The sequence below is a fragment of the Protopterus annectens genome, chromosome 6.part1, assembly GCF_019279795.1.
Source record: "Protopterus annectens isolate FY-2018-M chromosome 6.part1, PAN1.0, whole genome shotgun sequence".
Taxonomy (NCBI): Eukaryota; Metazoa; Chordata; order Ceratodontiformes; family Protopteridae; genus Protopterus; species Protopterus annectens.
Window position 1 is genome coordinate 378,784,089 of NC_056738.1, and position 25,322 is coordinate 378,809,410.

The 25,322-nt window shown below is 43.1% G+C and overlaps 1 protein-coding gene across 2 annotated transcripts in view; it reads right to left on the reverse strand.

Moving 5' to 3' along the window:
• The window catches only part of PLCB3 (phospholipase C beta 3), a 2,354,563-nt gene that overhangs the window by 288,464 nt on the left and 2,040,777 nt on the right, over positions 1 to 25,322 (reverse strand). For both annotated transcript variants that reach the window (XM_044075790.1, XM_044075791.1), the window contains exon 25: positions 1,604 to 1,721. In XM_044075790.1, coding sequence (XP_043931725.1) covers positions 1,604 to 1,721 — 118 coding nt within the window. The remainder of the gene's footprint in view (positions 1 to 1,603; positions 1,722 to 25,322) is intronic.

A 25,322-nucleotide genomic window follows, 5' to 3' on the forward strand; every position in this document is an offset into this window, starting at 1 on the left:
AGAGAATAAAGTGCGGCAAGAATGAACTCTGCAGAGTACATAGGCTTTAGTATTGTGGTTTGGTCCTGGGGAGAAGACAACTATAGCAAGAAATGACAGCATACTCATTTTATTTAACGTCTTCCAGCATTATAAGCAATGTAAGAAAATAAGTGCCTGTAGTCAAGTCATTTTCTACTTTCAACTATTCTAAAAACAATTACTAAGAAAAAATACATTTTAACTTGAAACGGAGGATAACAACAATTAAATTTGGCAACAAGCTCTTTCCCTAAACTAAGTGTTCAGTTCAGGAGGGGAACAGTAATGAGGGGTACCGATTCCAAAACATGCATGCCTCTACTTAAAAACCCGACTTTTGTGAAAAACGGTGCCACCTGATATGAGAAACGTTTCATGAAAAAACCCTGCTGACTGCTGTCTCCTCAAAAAAGATCCACCAACAGCACCATACCATGAAGCTAATACACGTTATAAAAGATATGCACTATTATACTGTGTGGTTGCACAATGAGCATTGTGTTTTAAAACAGTCAAACACTGAGGTGAATGAACCATCACAACATGCAAAAAAACGGACTACAATGGCCATATGAAATATGCAGTGGTAAATAATAAAAAAGGCTTAAAATAATTTTAATGCTAATGACAGATCCTATTTGCCTCAGCACTAATGTACTCTGGAGCACTTTAATGTCTACTTGAACCTGCTGAAACCTAATATGTATAGACTGCAGCATTGCTGAAACAGAACCAGTTCAAGGAAAAGTATAACATATTTTAGGCATAGTACAGAGTTCTTCCTACCATTATTTGTAATAGCCATGCTACATATTTGCTTCTTGACAAGAACACCACCTCAGAGGTTTCCTGCAGAATGAAGAAGCAAATGAACTTGGTGAGGCGGGCTAATTAGGCAGAATTTCTCTGTTCACACTTGCTCAACCACTAACAGGCACCAAGAGAACAGGGCAATGTAGGCAATTACCAAATTGTTTTTCCCCTTTTTTATTTTGTTTCGCTACAGCTGACCTTTCTGAATTTACAATTACATTAATGTATCACTTCCTTCACCGTCTGTTGAACACCACAGATGACCTGAAATATTTCTCCTATGGACACCTGTTATAAACCTTATATCAAATGACTACTCAGATTAGCCTGCTGATGGCAAGCAAAGTGCTGCTTTACCAGGGTAGCAAGGTTATGAAGATGTGCTTAATCTTCCCCATATATGAGGGCTGAGCAATGTCCACCTCCACACATGTTTAAGGGGCAAGCATGACGGACACCAGGGAGTGCAAAGTGGTGTCCCTACTTTCTGCCCTCAGAGTAGTACAATACTATTAGCCTCTCAGATCTGTTCAGGAGCATGACTTGTTAGCACTGCAGAGAGTTGACCTTTGGTTGCCACAACAGGGTATCAACTACAACTCAGCTTCAGCAAAGTTAGAAAAGATAAGAAGGCTGTCAATATCTCAAAAAACAAACAGCTCAACAACTCAAGCCTAGCGGCTTGACATGTAAAATATAGATATACTATTTGCAAACATCATCTTCCTGAAGGATCTAGTGTCAGCTTTCATGTTTAGAAGCAGCTTACCTGCAGTAGAATCATTTGTGGCAGTTTGAGGTGCAGGTTTTTGACTTGATATCGGTACTAGGACTGGAGTGGGTTGCTGCTGCTTCTGGGTGTCACTGGGTTTCTCTTGATTCTCCCGCTACAAAAACAAATAAAAATGAAGTTATTCTTGTTAAACCAGTCTTCTTTTCTTTATTCTCAGAAACAAGTCTCTACTACAGTATCCTCCTTGCCTGAGGGGTACGAAACAGTCATCTTTCAGTCTCAAAAAATAAGCTTCTCACTTCTGCAGTACCACTGACTATTCTATTTTTAGTTATCCTGGGATTTCTCCCACTTTATTCTACATGTACTGTAATTCTTTTTACTACGAATTAAACACAGTTCACCATTCATAATCAACCTGGACTATGTGATGTGCACTAGAATGTTCGTCTACAACAAGCCTGATACAGAACAAAAAATCATAGGGAACTCAGACTGCACTACTGAAAATGCTTGACCACAATACAGTTCAACAATCAGCACATGATGTGTTTAATCATAACATGGTCTCCACCAGAATTCTATCCATCAGTGTCTTATGAAATGAACACAATATGTTGCATAATTTTTTCAGTTTTGTTGCCAGTTATACAGGCAACTAATAATCTTCAAAAAAACAGAAGCACTACCTAAGGTGAAAAGGCAGTAAAAGCAACGGAGAATAACAACAGCAAATATCCACTGGGTGCTCCAACTGTTGAATTCGCAGGTCACAGGCCTACAGTGTATCTACTAAATCTTTATTAAATTAAAAGAAGCAACACTGGTGAAATCTTAGTGCTGTATACTGAACATAAAGTCCAATATCCATCAAATGCTTGTTAAATTAAAACGGATACCAGCCAAGATGTTACCAACAGCTGCACAGAAACATGCAATTCGAAAGGTCAAGCATACTTGGCTACAGAATAAAACTGTTATAAACATATCTCATAAAATGGGTCCAAAATAAAATATCCACCACCACCATGCAACGCTGCATTCAGCTCCAATAGAACTGGACTAAGGAAGACAAAATGGACACCCCAACCTCCAGAAATGTATCTGTGAGGGACAACATTAGTGGAGATGATGGGAGTTTGCTCTACTCTTAGTGGACTGACCAGTCAGCAGTACTGCAAATCATGTATCACAACTCAAGGAGTTGCAATGTGACTGGTAGCTGTCTTAGGAATCAGTAATGGCATGGTCTCAGCTATCATATGCATGAATAATGAATACCAGCTATCAGTTAGAGGGCCTTTTATGACAGTACAGTCTGAAAACAAGTTATTTTAGTTAAATGTAGAAGACTTGCATAATCCCACTTGTGTTGTAGAGTCACATCTGACTCCTACAGTGACTCCATGACCAGCTGCTACCATCAGGAGTCTACCAAGCAAGTAGGGAATAGAATTAGATTGCAATGTATTTTTTTCCATGTCCCCCTCTGTCTCTCACACAAATATCACTTATGAATCAAACACTTATGGACAATTTAAAGCCACCAATCCACCTACCACATGGCTATGGGACATGGAAGGAAAACAGAGTACCTTGGAGATAATGCAGGCAAACACAGGGAGGACATGCAGAGTGCACAAAGACGAAACCCAGGCAAGCACATTAAAGTTTACATAGCATACACTTGCATGTTACCATGCACATCCAATGTAAAATAGATATACTGCTGTACTCAACCTCTTGCTGTATGATGACTCACTGCAGCAATGTTTCTATCAGCATACTATTTTAGAGTGCAATCTTTAGACATAGATAATATGCATAAACATCAGCTAACATTAAGAGTGTATTTTATGACCGAGCATTCTGAGTATAATATGACAATTTAGTGTACAATGCTGAAGTGTATGACTTCTACTTCAGGTTAGTCTAGAATACTTAGATTTGTGTAGTATTCTGAACTAATGCACTGCAAAGAAACTGAACAGGAATGTGTTAAGGAATCACATGCGCAGTTTTCCAAGATATTCTTTAGAATGCAGTAGGGAGGCAAAGTATCACAAACACACAATAACTAAATTGAGTAGTACATTGAGATATGGAACCATGAGGCTATGGAAGAAGCTCCAGCACAAGTGATAGGGTATCCACAGACACCAATGAATGCTGTGAGGGTATCATATGAAAACGCATGCTTGCTGATGCACTTTTGGCTGACATGCATCATATTTGCAGAACAGATGGCATCAAGCTTGTGGCATTAAAAATATATCAGCCAAGATGAAATAAATGTGAAGAGAGACTATGCAACCAAGAAACAGAAATTCTCAAATATAATATAGTAGGTCCAGCAGGAATATACCAATAAGTATTTGTTTAATAAGTACTGGTTTCAACTTTTTGTTACCTAAGAAGTTCAGTTGTGAGTGTTCTGCCATTTCACACTGAGCTAATCGAAGGAAGGACACTGAGCAAACTCGGAGCTATATTATATAACATTAAGTATCCTGTTTTTTTGTTTATTTTGTTCATTTCTTTGTTATTCATAGCACTTTGTGTACTGTGTATTTTTCTAGCTAGTTTCACTGTGTGAGAGGTATTAACTGGAAATTGTCCACTTTTATTAAGCATCTGTTGGGTTTTGTTTCTGATAACTTGTTGCAGATAAACTCTTTTTTCTAGAGGCTCCTTTAGCTGTGTAAAACTTTCATTTAAAGGCTCACTGCTGCTTTTCAACTGAGAGAAACATTTCTGCAGTTTGTTTCTAAGTAGTGGGGATATTTGTAGCATTTCCATATTCAGGCTTGTATTTGCGCCTAGTGTTTGTGGAGGCTGTGTGTCTGAGCACATATTCAGGGACATCTTGGTTTAGCCAAAGCCATCAGGCATTTCAGTGAGAGAGAATTGTTTGAGGTCATTGGCTGACTGAGGTCACCTGGACTACAGCTTAGACTAAGCATATCATTGGTTCTTTTGAGATTTCTTTCTTAAAAGCTGTCTCAGGTTTCAACTTTCTGTTACCTAAGAAGTTCAGTTGCGAGTGTTCTGCCATTTCACACTGAGCAAACTTAGAGCTATAATATATATCATTAAGTATCCTGTTTTTTGTTTATTTTGTTCTTTATTTATAGCACTTTGTGTACTGTGTATTTTTCTAGCTAGTTTCACTGTGTGTGAGGTATTAACTGGAAATTGTCCACTTTTATTAAGCATCTGTTGGGTTGTTTGTTTCTGATAACTTGTTGCAGTTAAACTTTTTTCTAGAGGCTCCTTTAGCTGTTGGGCTCACTGCTGCTTTTCAGCTGTGAGAAACATTCCTGCAGTTTGTTTCCCACTCTCCCTCCCTGTTGGTATAGTGTTTTTATAGTTGGTGGCTTTGCAGTTGCCCGCCCCTAGTGTAAATTTGATCTGAGACCCTCCTCCCAGTCTAGTGTCATTACCTCATTCTACCCAGTACAGGGAGAACATTTGAGAAGGCCAATCAGCTTAGTTTCTGCTACTCCTTTCTCTCTTTCCACTTAAAAAAAAAAAACTTTTTCTAAGCTTGTTTCCTGCCTTTCCTGTGGGTAGTCTAGCCTGGATATAGATTTGCTCTGTCCAGGACTATTTGTAGGCTTCTAGGGCCCAAGCCTTTCTGTGTTGGAGGGAAGCCTTCTAGCTTAATTTTGTTTCTTAGAACTAGCCAGTTTTTTGTTTTAGCACTTGTTCAGAACTTATTGTAAGCACTAAATAAGCTACAAATTACTACAGCACTCAACTTTCCTCACTGTCTAGAGGAAAACAGTTTCTAGTACTTAACAAATAAGCACCTATCCAGGCATGTCTAAGGGTCAGCTCCCTGTGTTTTTTCCTGTCTACCTGATGAATCTGGGCATCTTGGGGCAATGCAGTAATTGCCTCATGTACACTGATAACCCTCTCCTCCTACCACCCAACACTACAACCTGTGAGAGATGCACTTATATAGCCAAACTGGAAGCAAAGCTCTCTTCACCCAAGACTGGACTAGACAGTCAAGAGGAGAAGGTAAACACTTGCACCACACCAAACTCAGCACAGTGTCCCTCAAAACCTACACCACCAAAACACACACATAGAAAAACAAAACACACACCTACATTCGCGGAGGCTCTCAGTAAAAACCTGCCCAAGCAACAGGGACCTCCAAAGCAGAAACACAAGCAACCTCCACCCCCCAACACTACCCAAATGACACATAGCCCACAAACTCTGTGCCACTCAACCACAGCCCATTAGGCATAACAACGTACTCAACACTCTAGTCATAGGTGACTCTATAGTCAGGCACACTGATGTTCCACTCACCAGGCTAAACAAGGAGAAAGTTACTGTCAGCTGCCTGTCGGGTGCCAGAATCCGCCACATACCGCATGCACTCAGGTCACTCCACAACAAGTACAAATATGACTCTGTCATTGTCCATGTTGGTGTGAATGACCCAAGACGTACCTACTTGGACTACATGAAAAGATACATGGAGGAGCTGTCCGATCTTGTAGCACAGGCAGGTATGACCCTAGCCCTGAGTAGCATCCTGCCATCACCCAGAATGATACCACAGTACAAGGACAAAATGATTTACTTCAACAATTGGCTAAGCTTCTGGTGTCATTCTAAGGGGATCCAGTATCTGTCTGCCTGGGATGACATGATCGACAAGCCACGATGCTTTGCCAGAGATGGCCTGCACCTGTCGCCCCTGGGATTCTGGATACTGGCTAAGGCTCTAGCCACCCCTATAGTGCCTTTTTTAGGCAAGGTTCAAATGACAAATTCACCACCCTAACAGGTACAGGCAAGAAGAATCTGAGGGTATTGCTACTCAATGCCAGAAGTCTAAACCTCAAAATGCACTCTCTTGAGGTACTCCTTAAAATGGAGAACATCAACATCTGCGCAGTGACAGAGACCTGGTTCAAGGCTCCAGAGAGTACCCCTGCATTACCAGACTATAACTCATACCACACCTTTCGGCCACCTAACCTGGACTGAAACACTAAAGGTGGAGGCGTGTCCATATTCATTAAGGATATCCACACCTCCAGGCTAGTTGCTCAGCATAATGCATCCGAGATTATCCAAGTGCAACTAACTCTGGGCAAGACCGCAATCCAGATTGTAGCTTGCTACAGATCCCCCACCATGCCCCAGGATTCCCACTCCTCATTTCTTAATACACTGGAAAATATTAGGGTACAACCTAACACCCTAATAATGGGCGATTTCAACTACCTTACCATTAACTGGGAAAACTACTCATGTACCAACTCTTGTGCTCAACGTTTTCTTGAATTCAAAAATTCCAAAGCCATTTATCATCTTATCCACACTCCCACCAGGGGCAGCAATATCATAGACCTGGTTATTACCAACATGGGCAACCAGTGCTCCACACCAGAAGTCAATTCCTCGTTGGTCAGATCTGACCATAAACTAATCACCCTAGACATCCACATCCCTCCCCCACCCCCCATTAGGGAAACCACAGTAAAAAATTTCTCCAAAGCCAACTTCACGCTTCTTAAGACAGAAGTGGCAAACTTCACGACACCCATGCTGATGGACAATAGAGGTATGACTGCTGAATCCTACACAAATGCACTTTATAAGCACTTACATGAGTGCATGGATCGTGCAATCCCTAACAGAACCAAGATGCTATCCTCCAAAAAATGGAAGCCAATCTGGTGGTCCCCTGCCATAAACAAACTCTACAACAGAAGAAAGAAACTGTTGCAAAAAAGAGTAAAATCCCATGATTGGAGAAACTCCCTGGTCAGCTTCAGTAAGAAGCTGAGATCCCTCATAAAATCCTCCAAAGCTAGTTATGAAAACAAAATCGCCACTGACTCTAAAGACAACCACAAAGCATTCTATAGCTATGTCAAGAATCTCAATGGCAACACTCAGATCTGCTCTGAGTTACAGCACAATGGCACTAAATATACAGAACCAACGAATATTGCCAACATCCTGGCAGATAGGTTCAGTGCTAACTTTATCCCTCTGTCATCCCCTAAAGGGCCCATCTCTATACCAGAAGAATGCAAAGTTCCTGTAATCACAGCTGCACAGGTAAAAAACACACTATCCAAAGCCAAGAACACAGCATCCATGGGACCTGACGACATCCCAGGCTGTGTTCTACATGAACTACAGAACGAACTGGCACCCCACCTAAGTACCATGTTCAATCATAGCCTCACCTCAGGCTATGTGCCCACTGAATGGCGCACAGCGACAGTTATCCCACTCCACAAAGGCGGAGCCACCACAGACCCTGGAAACTACCGCCCCATTAGCCTAACGAGCCTGGTCTGCAAGGCTATGGAGCGTATCATCATGGAACTTATAAACAATGACATTGGTAATCTCCAAACTCAGGACCCCACCCAGTTCGGGTTTGTAAAAGGCAGATCATGTCTCCTAAACCTGATAGACTTCTTTGAAGCAGTCACCAAAGCCGTAGATGAGGGTAAGGTGGTTCACACAGCCTATCTAGATCTCGCCAAGGCTTTTGACACCATCCCCACTCTGGAATTACAGATAAACTCACTAAACTAGGTATAAATCCCTATGTCACAAGATGGGTTGCCAACTGGCTCACTGACAGAACCCACACTGTTAAAGTAGCAGACTCCAAATCCAGCTTCAGACCAGTGACAAGTGGAGTACCACAGGGTTCAGTCCTGGGTCCTCTCCTGTTTGGTATCTACTTCTCTGAAGTACAGGCCAACACAGAAGGTCTTTGGCTAATGAAGTTCGCAGATGACTGCAAACTAGGAGCCATAATCAAAACTCCAAAAGATGTGGACATCCTACAAAAGGGCCTTTCTGAGACAGATGCCTGGTGTCAAAGCCATGGCCTCAAGCTCAATGTCAAAAAGTGCATTGTCATTCATTTTGGTAAAAACTCAGTACTCATGAACTACCACATAGGTGGTAGTCTACTTAACACTGAAGGTGTGATAACAGACCTTGGGACACAGGTGGACAGTAGTCTCTCCTTTGATAATCACATCACCACAGTAGTCAGGAAATCCTTCGATGTGGCACACCTCATCACAAAAGGTTTCTCATCTAGGAAAAAAGAGGTAATTGTTCCCCTCTACCCTTCACTCATTAGACCCATTATAGAGTACAATGCCCCTTTTGGTATGTACCTCACAAGACATCTACAACTGGAAAGGCCACAGAAATACCTCACAAAGAGGATTACCGGCCTCAAAGAGATGCCCTATGCAGACCATCTCAAAAAACTGCAGCTTTACTCCGTTGCATATTGCCTACTCAGAGACGATCTCTGCCTAACACACAAAGCTATGTCAAACCCAGAGCTTTTAGACATGCTCCACTTAAAGAAATCCTAATCCCTACGAGCTACACACTCTAGGGACCTAAACCTAGTCACCACAATAAACAGAACATGCTGGAGGGATAGATTCCTGTCCCAGAGACTTCCCATACTCTGGAACAAACTACCTATCTATATCAAACAAAGCTCCTCATTAGCACTGTTCAAGAAAAATCTTGATGATTGGATGGGAGATAGGAAATTCACCCTGGGGATCACTTCTGTGGCTCTGCTCGACAGTGGCACAGGAAAATAATTTTCTTGGGTGGCGAAAGCCAGGGTACCTTTGGCTAGGCTTATATAGGCCCTAGGGCCAATAGCCTAGTACCTACCTATGAACCTAAGTGCAGTGGGTTGGAAAAGTACAGCTACTCACATGACTAAATGTAAAATGCATGTATGCACAAAACTCAGTGAGATGTTACACACATCTGGAGGATCCCCCTAATATTCAGCTATACATAGTTATTGTAATACACTTTTGTGTGTTAACATTGAAGTTTATACAGGATACACTGATTTGTTACCATCTACAGCCAATGTAAGATAGATCTACTGCCAAGCTCAACTCTGTTATGATAGAATGTCCATGTATTAATTAAAATAATGCTGCAATTTTAGTCATTATAACTGTCAAGCTATTTTGACCTAGGTCATCTCTGAAAATGGTCCTCAGGCCAGTGCACTTACCTGGTGAACAAATGTGAAAGTATTATCAGAAGCCCCCAACTACAACCACATCATTTATGCTAGCTATAGTTGTGTGCATGCAGCACTGCCCCTCTACAACACAATCAGTAACTACTGATACAAAGTCAATCCAATGCAAGGATCATTTGCTGCAATATTTCATAATATTCAGAGAATAGTTGCAGGAAGATATTTGTCTGTTCCAACAACCGCAGCTTTGGACACCCCCAGAGCACTGCTAGTCTTCTCCTCACGTTGAGGATATCAGTAGGATACCAGTTACAAAAGGATTACCAGTTCACAATTTTCAGCTCTTTTCAATACGAAGGAGGAGGAATTCACCAACTAGCATACCTATCAGAACTGGCAAAGGGAGGTGACACCCCCAAATGTGACTGCCCTCCCAACCACTTTGGGGATTAAGGGAAGCAAAGAGTACCATTCCTTCACAAACCCATGTCCTCAGAGACCTGGGTAATATGAATTATTGGACCTTGGAGGTAGGCAGACTAGAGTCTACAAGGTAGGACTGATCCACCTATGTAAACTTCTGTTACAGAGAGTCTGCTCACACAGCTGTGCTATGTTCCTTATAAGCAGCAAGACAATAGCAGCACTGTTTATAAGACTCATGAAGAGTACAGCAGTTAAGTATGCAGCAGATAGCTTCACCACAGATCTAGGGAGGAGGTATCCAGATGCCTGTAGAACTGCTTTTGACAAACCCTATTCTGCTCTTGGACTGTAGGTCCAGCTTGTGCTGCCTGGAGAAAGTATGGTTGAAGTCCAAGTACAAACTCACAGCTGTTCTGTACCAATACATACCTGAAAAAGTCAGACACTTTTGCTGTTGCCATAGTGAAGTGTGTTTTAAAGTGTTCCTGCAACCATGGCTGACATACCAAAAGACAACGCCAGCCATTTGGAGTGTGATTGTTTGGTTAACTGCCTGCCTTATATTTCAGGCATTAAAAAAAAAAAAAAAAAAGTTCAGTCTGTCTGAAATCCTTACTCTTTTCCATGTCAGTAATTCAAATCTCTGTGCAGATCCATTAAAAGTGCAAGTAATACTCCCTGCTTTGAAGCAAAAGCTGTTCACAGCCAGTCTGAAATTTTTAGTCATTTCAATGTTATACAGCGAATGACTGTGTATGGGTTTTAGCTTCCCCTGTTTTGAGGTCTGTAGAAAAATACAGTTAAACTCCAACAATATTTTGTAAATACAGAGAGACTGTTTTAAGGAACATGCTGTCACTGTGAAAATCTATAAAAGTGATTCTTAAATATCAAAGCCTTCAGCTCAGAAAATGATCATTAAGGACAAAACTCTTACTAGGTACATATTTTAGTGGTGATTTGTTTATAGCTTCAATTGGAGGTAAAAATATTTCTATATCAAAAATTAAGGTTTGTGGGTTGTTAGTAGGAAGTCTAGCCACTGCAATTCTACAGGTACACGCAAATATAATTGTTTACAGATTGTGGGAGCTTGTTCCAAGCGTGGGGAATTCTTTAAGAAAAAAAACGTATTATACACTAACAAGTCCCATTTATACTGCGAATGTTGATTTGGGTCCCTTGGTCTTGTATTTGTGCTACATCAAGTTTTACAGAAATACAGCTCAAGGAGGACAGGATATTTACAGTTTTGCAGTCCCCGCACAGATCACCCCTTAGGAGTCTGTATGGGATGGAAAAGAGAGATAAGGCTTTTAGATGTTCCTGATAACTTGGCAAGGCTCATACCCAAGATTTCTGTAGTGAGGAGCCACATTCTATTTTTTAAAGATGAGTTAATTGCTCAGACAGGCACACACTGAAGGGTGAGCTATACTACAGCAAGGGACTAATGACAGATAGTAGATGAAAATTATCATCACTTTTGCCATAGAGGAGATGTCCTTGCTAATCGGATGAATGAGGTAGAAGGCTTTCCTATTCATAGAAGATGCACGATGGTCAAAGGAAAGTCCATTATCAATGAAGGGAACTAGATTTCGAATAACGGTGTCTATTTTAAGAGGGATGTCATTTATATGGTAGGTGTGTGAGAGTATCTGTTTACCAAACTGCACAGTGTTTTATTTTTTGCTCAGCATCAGATGGCAATTCTTATGCCATGAGTTTGTCAAAGCTAGGCCCTCGTGGAGGATCTTAGTGTTTTCAAAGGCGTTGACAACAGCTGATGCTTGCAGTCATCCATGAATTTGGTCGGCCAAAGGCCTTTAATGTCATGTTTAACATCACAGAACTAAATGGCAAATGGAAGTGGCCCCAAAATAGAGTACTGGAATACACCACTAGTGAAAGTGTCTTACAGGACAGTATGCCATACATTCCAATAAGGTAGTGCCTATTAGTGAGCCAGTTTGCAAACCAACAGACTATATAGGGATTTATATGCAGTTTGACCAATTTTTGGATTATTCCCAGAGTTGGGGATGATGCCAAGAGTTTTATCTAGATCAAGGTAAGCTGAGTGAATAGAAATATGTAGTAAAAACTCAAGTTTATTATACTGTCCCTCTTGGTGTTTGAGGACAATATGTTTGTTAATGAAGTGAAAACATTAACTATGATGTTTATGGACAAGAACTACTTATTATTTGGACTTTGTTGAAAGTATAATGCAAGTAACGGAAAGAGAAGGTAGCTATAAATCCAACTAAAATATAGTTTGGAGAATATGGACAGTGACACGACTTTGTTTCAAGTGGACATACAGGGCACACACAAGCACACCATAGAGCATATGTATGTAGTTTCAACAATGCAAATAAAGATGTCAAGAACATATTAACACACAACTGGGCTAGATACATCACAACACAGGGGGTTAGATGAAAAATTGGGTCAGAATCCCACTGTAGTATTAAAAAAGGAATGAATTTAAAAACAAATTCGACAGTGCATGCAACAGGAAAGGGGGGAAACAACTTGGCTGCAAAAGGAAATGTCTAAATATGGTGAGTGCAGCCAATGTAGGTTCATATTTGAAGGTTCTATTATTACAGTGGGTAATGACCCAAGTTCAATTTACTTGAATGGGAAATTTAATTGCAACATGCCTGGGGTAGTTTATTTAGACCAGTGTAGTACCTGCCCAGCTTTCTACATAAGAAAGCCTAAAAATGCATTAAAACTCAGAATTTATCAACACGATTATGCAATTAGAAAAAGACATGAATAATGCATTATACAAGCATTTTAAGTCATGTGAAAAACTCATTTTTTTTTTTTTTTATTGGATAAGGTACCATGCTTCGAAAGGGGAGGCAACTGGGAATCCTTTGTAGAGAGACGGGAATTACATTGGCAGGTACTTTTTGAATGCAACTTATCCCCCACGCACTAATGACAGCATTTCCATTACAAGTTTATTAGTGAACAAAAGGTCCAAGATTTACATTTTAACTACTTAATGAATGTACTGGCTACTTTATAACATTACAATGTTATTATTTATAGAAATGTATATAATTTACGGAAGTATTTTAGAGGGAATCTTGTTATGTACAATATACTTTTACATCATGTAGTTAACATCAATATTGTTTAAAATTGTACTTGTTTTAAAATGTATTACTGGAGCTTTTCTCCTCCGGTCTCCACTGAAAATGGGCCACAAGCCCAGTTGGACAAACCCGGCTAACAAATCTCAATAAATAAATAAATAAAATACATGTAATGCAGCCATCCAACCAATGGATGGCAATGTTGTCTCTAAGATTTAAAAGTTGGTGATGGGAGAACTGTTGCTGTTTTTATCTGAAGTCTGCAGTAAACAAGTAGACGAAAAAGCTAATTTTTTTCAATAAAAATCAGACCTGGAGCTAGTGGGCATATGCATTTTTTTCTTTTTTCTATGTTTTTGAAGCTCAGACACCTGTAATATTACATTAGACAATAACTCAGCATGATACAATAGTACAGTTAAATTGATTTAGGCATACATGAAAGACTCTTACAAACACTGACATTAAACAGCAAAGATGTGGTGAAAGTGCCCAAAACGTAACTAGTAATCTAAAAGTAGGCACCGGAGACCAGCAGTTCGAACACACAAGTAATTTAATGTTCAAACACAGCAAAAGGCACACACATCCACAAATAATGTTCTTTATGGATGTGTGTTCCTTTTGCTGTGTTTGAACATTAAATTACTTGTGTGTTCAAACTGCTGGTCTCCGGTGCCTAATTTTGGAACACTGATAAATTACAGTTTGTCAGCTAAACAAGCTGCATCATTTACGACACCTGTTACAATGGCACTGGAATGCGGTTACAATGATTTTAGCATGTTTTTACATACATAAAGATTTTAAAGGACAGTGATAACTTTGCCAAGTTTATACATTAAGATGAATTAATATACCTTTAAATAATAAAATATAAATTTTACAACTAATATACCTGAAATAGGAGTATGCACTTATGGTATATGCAGTTGACTATGTGGGAGACTTGAATAGTCTCATCCAGCACAAGGAGACAGACATTTGAGTAGACTCTAAATATGTTTGGGGTTGGTTGATGGCCTGTATATAACATCATATGTGATCTAATCAAGCCAGTAAGGGTGTAACAATGGGCAAGGAGCAGGCATTGTTGTGTTTGTGAGGAAAAGACAGAGTATATTTGGTGCCCCCCAAAGGGGAGAGTACTACTTAAGGAAATTTGTAAGTCAAACAATCATTGTGCATATTTACTTGTAGAGGTATAGATGTCACAGTTTACACAGATACAATTAAGGTACTTTATAAATATGGTATTTGAGTTAATGGAGGGGGACTTGACTTTTAAGCTGTGTTTTGTGATAAGCAGATGACATGAATGAGGGTTTTGTAACTGGCCAGGATATGGTATGTAGCTTTGTACTGGTATTTGGATATGAAGGAGTGTCAAGCTCATTGTCCTGGCTGATTATTTTACAGTTGACGCTGTTTTGCATAAAGACAGAATACCACCACTAATGTTACTGCTCTCAACACTAACACACTTAAAGGGTGATAGGCCAAGAAGCCAAGTAAGGAGGAGGTGATATCACTATTCCTGAACCAGATTTCAGTGACAACACAAATAGCCAAATTTTCCAAGTTAGAAAGGCATCTAGGGAGTGTTTTCACTTATTATAGGCTCATAGTTTTGAGCAGCGCTACCTTGATATTAACCAAAATGGAATGTGTGTATTCACTAGGTAGATAGATTGAGGAGAATGATACTGTCTCTCAAGTAATTTACACCCGCATGGGCAGTGAGCTATATGTTTAAATTTGGAGCAAAGAGCCCAGAGTTCCTTAGCGATACCTTGGATTCCAGCACCCGAGAGGCAGTTGGCTCTTATCCTGCCTTTCCTCAGCATTATGGAGTTGCCTATAGCAAGTACATTACCACTGTGAGTAGGCTGTTCTCATAGCCTGAAGGGCTTGTTCAGATTACTCTGGTGAAACATCTGTAGTGGTGGTGAAAGAAATTCTATGTGGTACTAACTGGGCGTCACATTTTTGCTAAAGTTTAGCTGTGGTGCACACATATATACAGTGCCATGCCTAGGCAATCTTTGTGGTTTTAGAATAAATCTGTGGAGTATCTCAAAACAAAGGTTTTAGGTTTGCCTTGCAATGTGCAAGCATGGTGTTAATATTGGTATCAATACTCTGTTGCTTGAGAGGCCTGTCTCCAGCTGCACTAAGTACTTACACTGTTCAAATGTGGACTTGATCTGTGACAACAGTAAATGGCTGTCAAAAAGTATGTGGCAGTAAGTACACTGCCTCAGGGTACCTATTGATAGGAGGTTGGCAACAGATGGAGCAAAAATTGACTGCTGACTCATGGATGATACAGATCAGTTCTCCCTCCTCAGAACTTGCTTCCTTAGTGATCTTACATAAACAGTTCATGTGGGTGTTCAAGGATAAGCACGTTGTAACAATGGACAGATGGGCTTTGACCAAAGTGAAATCCAGGATATCCGTTATCAGTTTAATATCAGGATCTTATCAAAGAGAACAACCACAGACAGCAGGAGTGTAAGACAGAAGACTATTTAGGTACTATGTCATGGTCTGTGCAACAGATACAGAATCTACTGTATTTAGCCAAGTATGAAATCCTTTTGGTGGGTTTCTTGGTTTCTTATGGGATATACTAAAACAATCAGTAAAAAAGGTTACACAGAAAAAACAAATCAGTAAAAAACAAAAGAAAAACCTAGCAAGGCTAGAATTTCCAGAGTGTGACTTCTTCAACCTCTTATATTACAAGCACATGGGATATATGCAAATGCCCCTTGAAGTGCATCAAATGTTTTAGCTATATGGCAAGTCTGAATGCCCACGACCTTTGCATTGTCCTACATCACATTATTCGGTGAGGCTTTTCCCACTGATAAATGGACAACACTGCCCAGAAGACAAATCCAAATAAGAAAGTTAAGTTACAAAAAGGAAACTCAATTCATGTGCTGTGAAGGATTTCCTTCACCAAGGAAAGAAAGGGAAACATTCAAATATTCACGTTTTTCTCCTAGTATTGAAAGCACACCTCTCAACCTCTTAAAGCAGCAAATCCTGACAAAGCCATAAACAACAGGGAACAAAGAGCCAGAAATAGGGACAATTTTTAAATGTTGCTCTTACACACTTAAAAGCTGACAGAATAACAGGTTTTGCATTAACATGAATTTCCTGTGGGGTATGACGTCTGAATCTCAAATGTCCGTCATTATTTTCTGACTTCAACCCTCAATGACTTGACAGAAATTCACAATTTTGTTGTGAACAGACCAAAAATACGAGTCATAAATCTGGACATTCTATGACAATCTGTACATTTGAGGGGTATGATATGTAGAGGAAGTAACTGGTGTAAATCTGGAAGGCAATGAGGAATAGTAAAATTTAAGCAGAGAAACTTTTGTTTTGTGACCAAAATTACTCTAGTACATGAGAGGAATGGCATATGTTATTGGGCTTATATCTGTTCTGCCCAGTGGATAAATGAAAAACAGTGACCTGCAAATCAGCTGTAGTTTAATGCTGATTCCTGTAAGAGTGCTAGTGTTAGCTCTGGTTCATGCATTCAAAAAGGTCAGAATAGCAAAGGCAAAGAGATATGCACTACCACCACTTAAAACTGAAGCTAGTTCTATGAAAAATAATTTCAGCATATTTTCCTTTTCCTTGGCATATACATATTCAAGATCAAAAACTGAAATGACCTTAAAAACAATTTTCTTTCAGTTGTTACTTCTTCCAAGATTTTTTTTTAACTTGACTTTTTAATATCCATTCACAGTTTCATAGATTGCACAATCCTGATGCATGATGCACTTTTTATTTTACAACAGTCGCTTGCTGCTTCTCACTGCTATTCTAGTTATTTCCACCCCACCACCTTTAAATGACTGGTAGTAGCTCGATTCCTTCCTTCCCTTCTTTGTTTTTCTGCCACCTTTTCATTTATTTCTGCTTTAGAATTCTCCTCACAAAGTCCACAAAATCTTCTGTCCATCTGCTTCTTCTGGAACTTGTCCCTTGTTTACCACTGTCTGGCTATTACACTTTTCACCTCTATTGCCATTAGTCTTATTGCCTGCATTTCTTTTTCCTGCCGATTTCATTACTTATACCCCCCACATGCAAATTTTGCAGGAGTGTTATTATTCCAGATTTTCATGGTCTCTGTCAAGTTCTTTTGGGCCCACGTACCCTCCTAGAATTAGAAGTTATGTACTCACCATAACGTTCCATCTGAGTAGGTGACTTCATTCGGATGCAACCTGTGGGTATCGGATCCGATCTCGGATCCGAGCCGGCAATTCAAAAGCTTAGGCTCCGAGCTCCTAGCTCCTCCCTCTTACCCATAACCCCTTGCCAAGCCCTGACTGACCTCAGATTGAGTTTGCCTCAAATACTGACCACAGTATACTAAAACAGCATAAATACTCGCTCTATAAAGGTCAGGGGGATGGAGGGGGGGATGGTTGCATCCGAATGAAGTCACCTACTCAGATGGAACGTTATGGTGAGTACATAACTTCTAAATCTGAAGTAGGAAGACTTCATTCGTCTGCAACCTGTGGGACAGAGTCCCTAGCTACCTGAATCTTGGGCGGCCATCATGGAAGGATGTTCCGAGCACCGCTGAGCCAAAGGATGCTCTTCCTCTAGAAACAACATCCACCTTGTAATGAGAAATAAAAGTATGAGGCGAGGCCCAAGTAGCTGCCAGCAGATATCATCCAACGAAACACGGGACTTAAAGGCGGCTGACGAGAAACTGCCCTAGTAGAATGAGCCGTAACCCTCTGAGGAGCAGGTCTGCCTGAAGTGTCATATGCCTGCAATATGCAATTAGCAATCCATTTAGACAGAGTGACTTTAGACACTGCTTTACCCAGAGCAAATTTAGCAAAGGAGACGAACAGCTGATCTGATTTCCTGTGGCCAGCTGTCCTGTTAATATAAAAACGTAATTGTCTATGAACATCCAATGAATGCAATTTGTATTCCCTTTGTTTGAATACTTGGGAAAAAAACAGGCAAATTGATTGACTGGTTAATATTGGATTCAGAAGAGACCTTGGAAGAAAAGATGGATTGGTCCTGAGGCACACCCTATCAGGGAAGAAAGAAAGGTAAGGCGGTTTGACACAAAGAGCCTGAAGCTCAGACACCCTTCTGGCTGAAGTGATAGCTACCAGAAAGACAGTCTTCCAGGAAAGGTATTTTAAATCAGCAGAAGCTGCAGGCTCGAAGGGAGGAGCAGTAAGGGCCTGCAGGACTAAAGACAAATCCCAAGGCGGTACAACCTCCTTGACTGGAGGTCTTAATAAAAAAACTCCCTTGAGAAAGGATTTGCATAATTTCGCTGTCATTAGGGGAGCTGTGTCCTGTCCAATATGATAATGCGATATAGCCAATTGTACTTTAATCGTGGAAGAACTGGCCCCTTGATGAAAGAGATCTGTTAGAAATTCTAGCACCGCAGAGATAGGTGCTGAAAAGGGATCCACTGTTCTCTGCCCTGCCCATATAGAGAACCTCTTCCATTTACTCCGATAAACCTGTCTGGTAGAAGGTTTATGAGCAGCCACCAAAATTGCTTTGACCGGTGAAGAGATACCGGGAGTCCTAATTAAGGTTGGAATTGGAGCAGCCAAGCTGTCAACTTCAGGGTCCGCAGATTGGGAACTGGCATTCCCAGAGGGTGAGAGATGAGATCCGAAATTGGATCCAGAATCCATGGTGGATTGATTTTGTGAGACCATACGAAGGGGAACCAAGGTTGTCGAGGCCAGAATGGGGCAATGAGAATCATTCTGCTCCCCAAACTGTTGGCTTTCTGCAGAAACCTCTGCATCAGAGGAAGTGGAGGGTAGGCATAAAGGAGACCGGGAGGCCAAGCATGCACCAGAGCATCCTCGAACTCCCTGGTGGGGAAGTAGAGCGAAGAAATTGTCGCATTTGGCGTTTGAGGGAGAAGCAAAAAGATCGCAACAGGGTTGCCCCCAAACGGCAAAAATCTTCTTCGCTACTTGAAGGTTTAGGGACCACTCGTGTGGAGAAAGGATGGTGCGACTGAGCTTGTCCGCAAGGATGTTGGACTTTCCGGAATGTGCGTTGCTATCAGAAAGCGTTTGGTGGAAATTGCCCATTCCCAGACTCTCATGGCCTCTCGACAAAGGGGATAAGACCTGGTTCCTCGCTTGTTGATATACCAGACTACGGACATGTTGTCTGTCTGAATCGCAATAGTCCCTGTAGGAAGAACGTGGTGAAGTGCTTGCAACGCTAGGAGCACCGCCCTCATTTCCAGGACATTTATATGCAATGATGTCTCTGTGGGATTCCACGTGCCTTGGACAATCTTTCCGCAGAATGCCCCCACCCGAGGCAAGAAGCGTCCGTGGTCACTGTGGCTAGGGAAATGCAGCGCAAAGGGTCTTCCTGCTAGGGGCTCCGGAGAAAGAAGCCACCACAGAAGGGAGTCCCTGCACGCTCTGCTGACCGCAATCGGAGCGTTTAGAGACGAACAAAGAGGAGACCACTGAACTTGAAGGGTCCATTGAAGAACCCGCATGCGTAAGCGGGCATGAATTAGAAGCGGGATAGCTGCCGCCATAGAACCTAGGGCCCTCAGGACCCGAAGCTGCAGTTGGTGACGGTTGAAGGATTGCTGTCACATGACACCTCAGGCTGACGATACGGTCTGGGGTGAGGAAGGCTCGCATTGATCTGGTGTCTAGTCTTCCTCCTATGAAATCTATAATTTGAGTTGGATTCAGGAAAGATTTCTCCCAGTTGATCGTTATGCCCAGCCTTGGTGCTAGTTGAAGGAAGTAATCCCTGGCTGAGCACAGAAGATGCCTTGATGATGCAGTCAGGAGCCAGTCGTCCAGGTGCGGAAAGACCTGTAATCCCTGGAGCCTCAGGTGGGCCGCTACCACCGCTAACACCTTGGTAAACACCCTGGGGCTGAGGTGAGACCAAAGGGAGGACCCTGAACTGATAGTGACTGGCTCCCAGCCGAAGCGAAGAAACCTCCTGGATCGTCTGTCCATCCGAATGTGGTAGTACGCATCCTTGAGGTCTATGGAACACATCCAGTCGTTCTCCCTCAACAGGGGAGTATAGATTGCAGGGTGACCATCCGGAACTTTTGCTTGGTTACTGACAGGTTCAACAGGGAAAGGTCTAAAATTGGTCTTAAGTCCCCGTCTTCTTTGGCACCAAAAGAACCTGGAGTAAAACCCTAATCCGGCTTGATCTGGGGACGCTGGATGGCTCTTTCCTAGCAGCTGCTCGATTTTGAGAGCTGCCGCCTCCCTTTGGTCGGGTGGAACATCTGGGAGGCTGCGAGATTTGGGGATCTTGATTAGGGGTATTGAATATCCTCTGGATATGAGTCGAAGCACCCAACTGTCTGTTGTTATGGACTCCCAAGAAGTCAGGTGCATCGAAAACCGCCCCCCGACTGCCTCCAGAGACGGACAGCCGGGCAACCCTTCAGGGCTGCTGCGTGGGTCTCTCAGAGAAGGGTTCTCTGGACCCAAAATTGCCAGGAGCCCCCCTGCCTCTGGCACGACGACCTCCCCGTCCTCCTCTGCCACGGAAGGACTGGTTATCCGGAGCAGGTTGGGACTGCTGCGACTTCCGGAACCACATCTTCTTCTGTCCCTTTTGGTTCTTAGAGAAGGACCTCTGGGGAGCTGAGAAGCGGACTCCGATGGCAGACAGCGTCTTCCCGTCCTTTTCGCTCTGGACAAGTGTCTCGCGAACAGTCTTGCCAAATAAGGCAGAACCATCGAAAGGGGCATTCGCGAAGGTCGCCTTAAAGGGCTCAGCAAAATCACAATGGCGGAGCCAGGCCTGTCGCCTCATGACAAGGCCTGCTCCGCTGGCTCTAGCGGCTCCCTCAGTAGCATGAGACAGCAGTCGCATAGATGTATTGGACACAGATCTTAGAGTGGCCATTCGGGTGGAATAAACCTGCTTATCCTCACTCGAGATGGACTCCGGGGGAGATGCAGCGTACTCTTTAATCAGATCTCGCTGCATCCTAATGACGTGCCATGTAGTTCAGCGCTCTCAAGGAGAAGGTCGCTGAACTAAACACTCGCTTCCCAATTCGATCCATCGAACGGGACTCCTTGCCCGGAGGATGGACGGAGGGACTCTCCTGGGCCAATTCCCTCTTCGTGGCTGCAGCCATCATCATGGCATCTACTGGGGGACCCTTACTCCAGTGGGTGCGGTCTGATGGAGGAGAAAGAATGCGGTCCGGGCGTTTTGGGATAGGCTCAATGGTGTCCGGATCCTTCCACGCCCTGATAGATATAAGATCTACCAGGGGTCAGCAGGAGGGACACCCAAGAGGTAGAAGGGCCCGCCTCGAATGCCTCCAAGAACACAGACTCGTCCGAAGAAGCCTTGGGGCAGACCACCCCTGATCCTTAACATCTCCATGATGTCTCCAAATGAGACGTCCTCAGGGGTGACCTAGGGGAGCCTTCCCTTCATCCAAGTCCGTGTCTTCAGTGACGGACTCAGGGAGTCCATGTGCCTCCTCTTGCACTTGCGCTTCGAGGTACTTCATCGGGGGGGCTGTCTGAGGAGTACTCTTCAGCAGATGGATGTTCCAAGGGAACCACTTGGGACATCGAGGCGGGCTGTCCCTGGGACCGGCTGGTGGGGGCCTGGCCCAACTGCAATGGAGTGCGGGATGGAGCCGTGGCAGGGACCGGGGATCCGGATGTCCTCGACAGTGCCCTTTCCATAACGCGTTGAAAGCCGAGGGGAGCCAGCTTCTCTAAGCCCGAGCCGACCCCCACTCGGATCCGACGACGGATCGGAGTCGGCGAAACCGCCGGATCCGAGACCAGTGTGCTCCGACCTGGACGGAGCCGAAGACACACCAGCTCCCTCGGATCCGAGGCTCGGCCCTCGGCTCCGAGGGGTCGGGTCCGGCACCAAGCACTCAAGGGATGGGACGGATCCGAGGTGCGCCGACCAATCGGATCCGACCCCCCCCGGATCCAAATCTGCACGGCGCCGAAAGCTCCGAACCCGTGGTATGGGTCAGAGAAGGAGCTACGGGGGCGAAAAGGGTCAAGCCCCTCCCGGTTGGGGGCTAGGAGCACTCCCATTTGCATTTCGGCCTGGATGAATTCCCTCATCATCCCGTCCATACCAGCTTCGCTCATCGAAAAAGTCGATCTAGAGGAGGCCACCAAGCGGACCTAGAGAACCGTCTCGGTGACCTCCTGGAAGGGCTAGCCTCCTCCTCCTCGGGTCCAGGAGAGAACCGAGGGGAGTGGAGCCGAGGAGGAGGAAGGCTAGAAGGCACAGGGAAGCCCGCTTAGATGGAGGAGCCGAGCTGGAAGCTTGGCTCTCCTCTTGTGGTGCTTCTCCTGTGCCTCTCCTTCTGTCTCTCCCTACTAGAATCCTTCCTCCGGCATTTTTAAGGGAGGTTGAGTCCCAGCCGGAGGGAGAACTCACAGCAACAAGTTGCTGACTGGAGCAGAGGCGAAGCAGTATCTGGGGTAAAAGACCCGCCAGCACTAACTTCGACCTCCGTTCCTTAAAGCCGGGGTTGAACCCTGCACAAATGGTACAACCAGAAGACAGGTGTTCAACCCCAAGATGACGAGTGTGGCCATCTGCTGGGGACAGCTTATGGCCACACTCGGCACATTTCGAAAAGACAGCCTTAGGGATTCAGACATAACACCTAAGGCCTAAACACACACACACACAAACAAACTACGAAAAACCCGAGAAAAATTAACTAAAGAGGGAGGGAAAGCCTTAACCACACACAACACTAACTATATTTGAAACAAAAAAAGAGAATTTAAACAATTTTCCTGTCAGAAAACTACTTATCTCAAAACCACGCCAGGAGCTCAAGAATTCCGTTGCTTCTTGAAAAGCGGCAAACGAAATCTGGGGTCAGTCAGGGCTTGGCAAGGGGTTATGGGTAAGAGGGAGGAGCTAGGAGCTCGGAGCCTAAGCTTTTGAATTGCCGGCTCGGATCCGAGATCGGATCCGATACCCACAGGTTGCAGACGAATGAAGTCTTCCTACTTCAGATCATGTGTTTCATGCCTTCCACTTGAGTCATGCATCTTCAGTCTGCTTTCCTTCCTTACATAACAGTTGTGTGAGATACCATCAGTTGTTGTCGTGTCTTTCGGCTTTTCCCGGTTAGGGGTCGCCACAGCAGAACTCCGTCTGCTAACATTAGTACAACACTAATATCTGTTTTTTTTTTAAATTTAACATTTGTTTACCAGGAAAGTCCAACTAGGACACAGCCCATTTTCAGCAAAGGCCAGGGGACAAATGCTCCAGATGCATGTCTTTAGAATGTGGGAGGAAACAGGACCAGCCAGAGGAAACCCACACAAACGCAGGGAGGACATGCAGACTCTGCAAAAAAGGCACCCCAGCTAAGAATCAAACCAGAGAACCTCCTCCTGTGAGCTGACAACCCTAATTGCTGCACCACTGCACTGGCTGATCTACCACTCCATACATTACCACATCTCTGATATTATTTTGAGGACATTTTGCCATTTAGCGTCCCCTGTGAGCCACCCTTCCTTCCTTCTCCCATCCATTCTCTTTCTTTGTGGCTTCCTCCACTTTCCCTTTCAGATCTTCTTCATATATCATTCGGCTTTACCTTTCCCCATTTCCTCCACGAGGCTCTCCTTTCCATTTTCCCCTTTCTTTTCTACTTTTCTGGGTTTCTGCTTCCTCCTCCAGCCATTTTCTCTCAGTCTGGTGTATGCCCACCATTCAGTGTGTGTTTGTAAAAGTGCCTGCATTAATTCCTATAGGGTCTTGAATACTGTCTGTCCTTCTGCCCCTTCCTTCACTGACTGACAGTATTCTCTCATCCCACTTTCCTTCCATATCGTTACTTGTTTCTTCCCTACGAAACAGCTCAATCCTCCTCCCTCCCATATGTCTTTTTCCTTATTCCCACGTCATGTTGCTTTGTCTCTTTTTTTTACATTTTCCATACCACCCTAGTTGCCCTCTCTCCTCTTGCCTTTTGGTGTCCCCATTACTCTCTACCCACCTAACTGCTACACTGATTCCATCCCAATAGTGTCTACCCAGTTATGTTTTGTCTACAGTATTCTCCTCCACTGTCTCCTCTATCCGTTTTTGTAAGTGCTGCTATTTTTCCTGATTTTTCTACTTGTAGCTTGCACATCCACATCCTAGGAACATGTCATTGCAGTGAAACTAGCTTGGCTGAGTGCAAATCTACAGAAAAAGAATAGTAGAAAACACTTTGGGATATAGTGGAGGATTTCCATTTCTCCACTGTTGTGTGTTCTCAGATTAAGTACATTTAAAATGGCATGGTGGATGTCACGGGCTTACCCCCTGCAAAAAAGTTTCAGCTAAATTAATTTGGTTGACTTACGATCTGCAAAACTACTGATATTAAATCAACATGAATTCCTAAATCTTGTTCCCTTCTCTTTTTTTTTTTTACTGTCATTGCTACAACTGCAAAGTGCAATATCTCTCTCTCCTGTATTTCTGCCTCCTCCATGCATTTCAGAATATCATCTTTCTGAAGTATTCTACCCAGTCTACTGGTATGAAATCATGCAATTTCTAGTAAATGTGTTCTCCTTTCCAGGGTGCTTTTCCTTCCATATATCTTTCCACTCTTATTTCATGTTCCTTTCTAAGTCTCTCCATCTTTGTGCTGTACCCTCTTTTTCCAAAGAGCCTGCCTTTCTTGGGATCTAGTGTGACACTGAAATCTCCTCTGATGATTTCCTCTCCATCCCTTTTTATACAATTCCATTTTCCAAATCTGCTGTAAAAGTCCTCTATGTCCCCGTTTGGGGCATGCAGGTTCCAACTCCTATTTATTCTTCCTTACGAAATGATCCATCTACCCTCCCCCACTTTTCTACACCCTTTCAGCCACTACATGTAAATCCCTTTTTGAAAGGGGTGGCCACTCCCCTTTTGCCCTACCCCTGCTCCCTTACTATCCATTTCTTCTTTGGGGTACAGTGAGCTCATGATCTTCCTTCAGTCTTTTACCTCTGTAGTACCACTTCCCTCTGCATTCGACACTTTATGATGTGCACTTTTTTCTTTTGACTGAGTTGAAAGCTCTGACTTCATTGTTTCAAGTTACTAC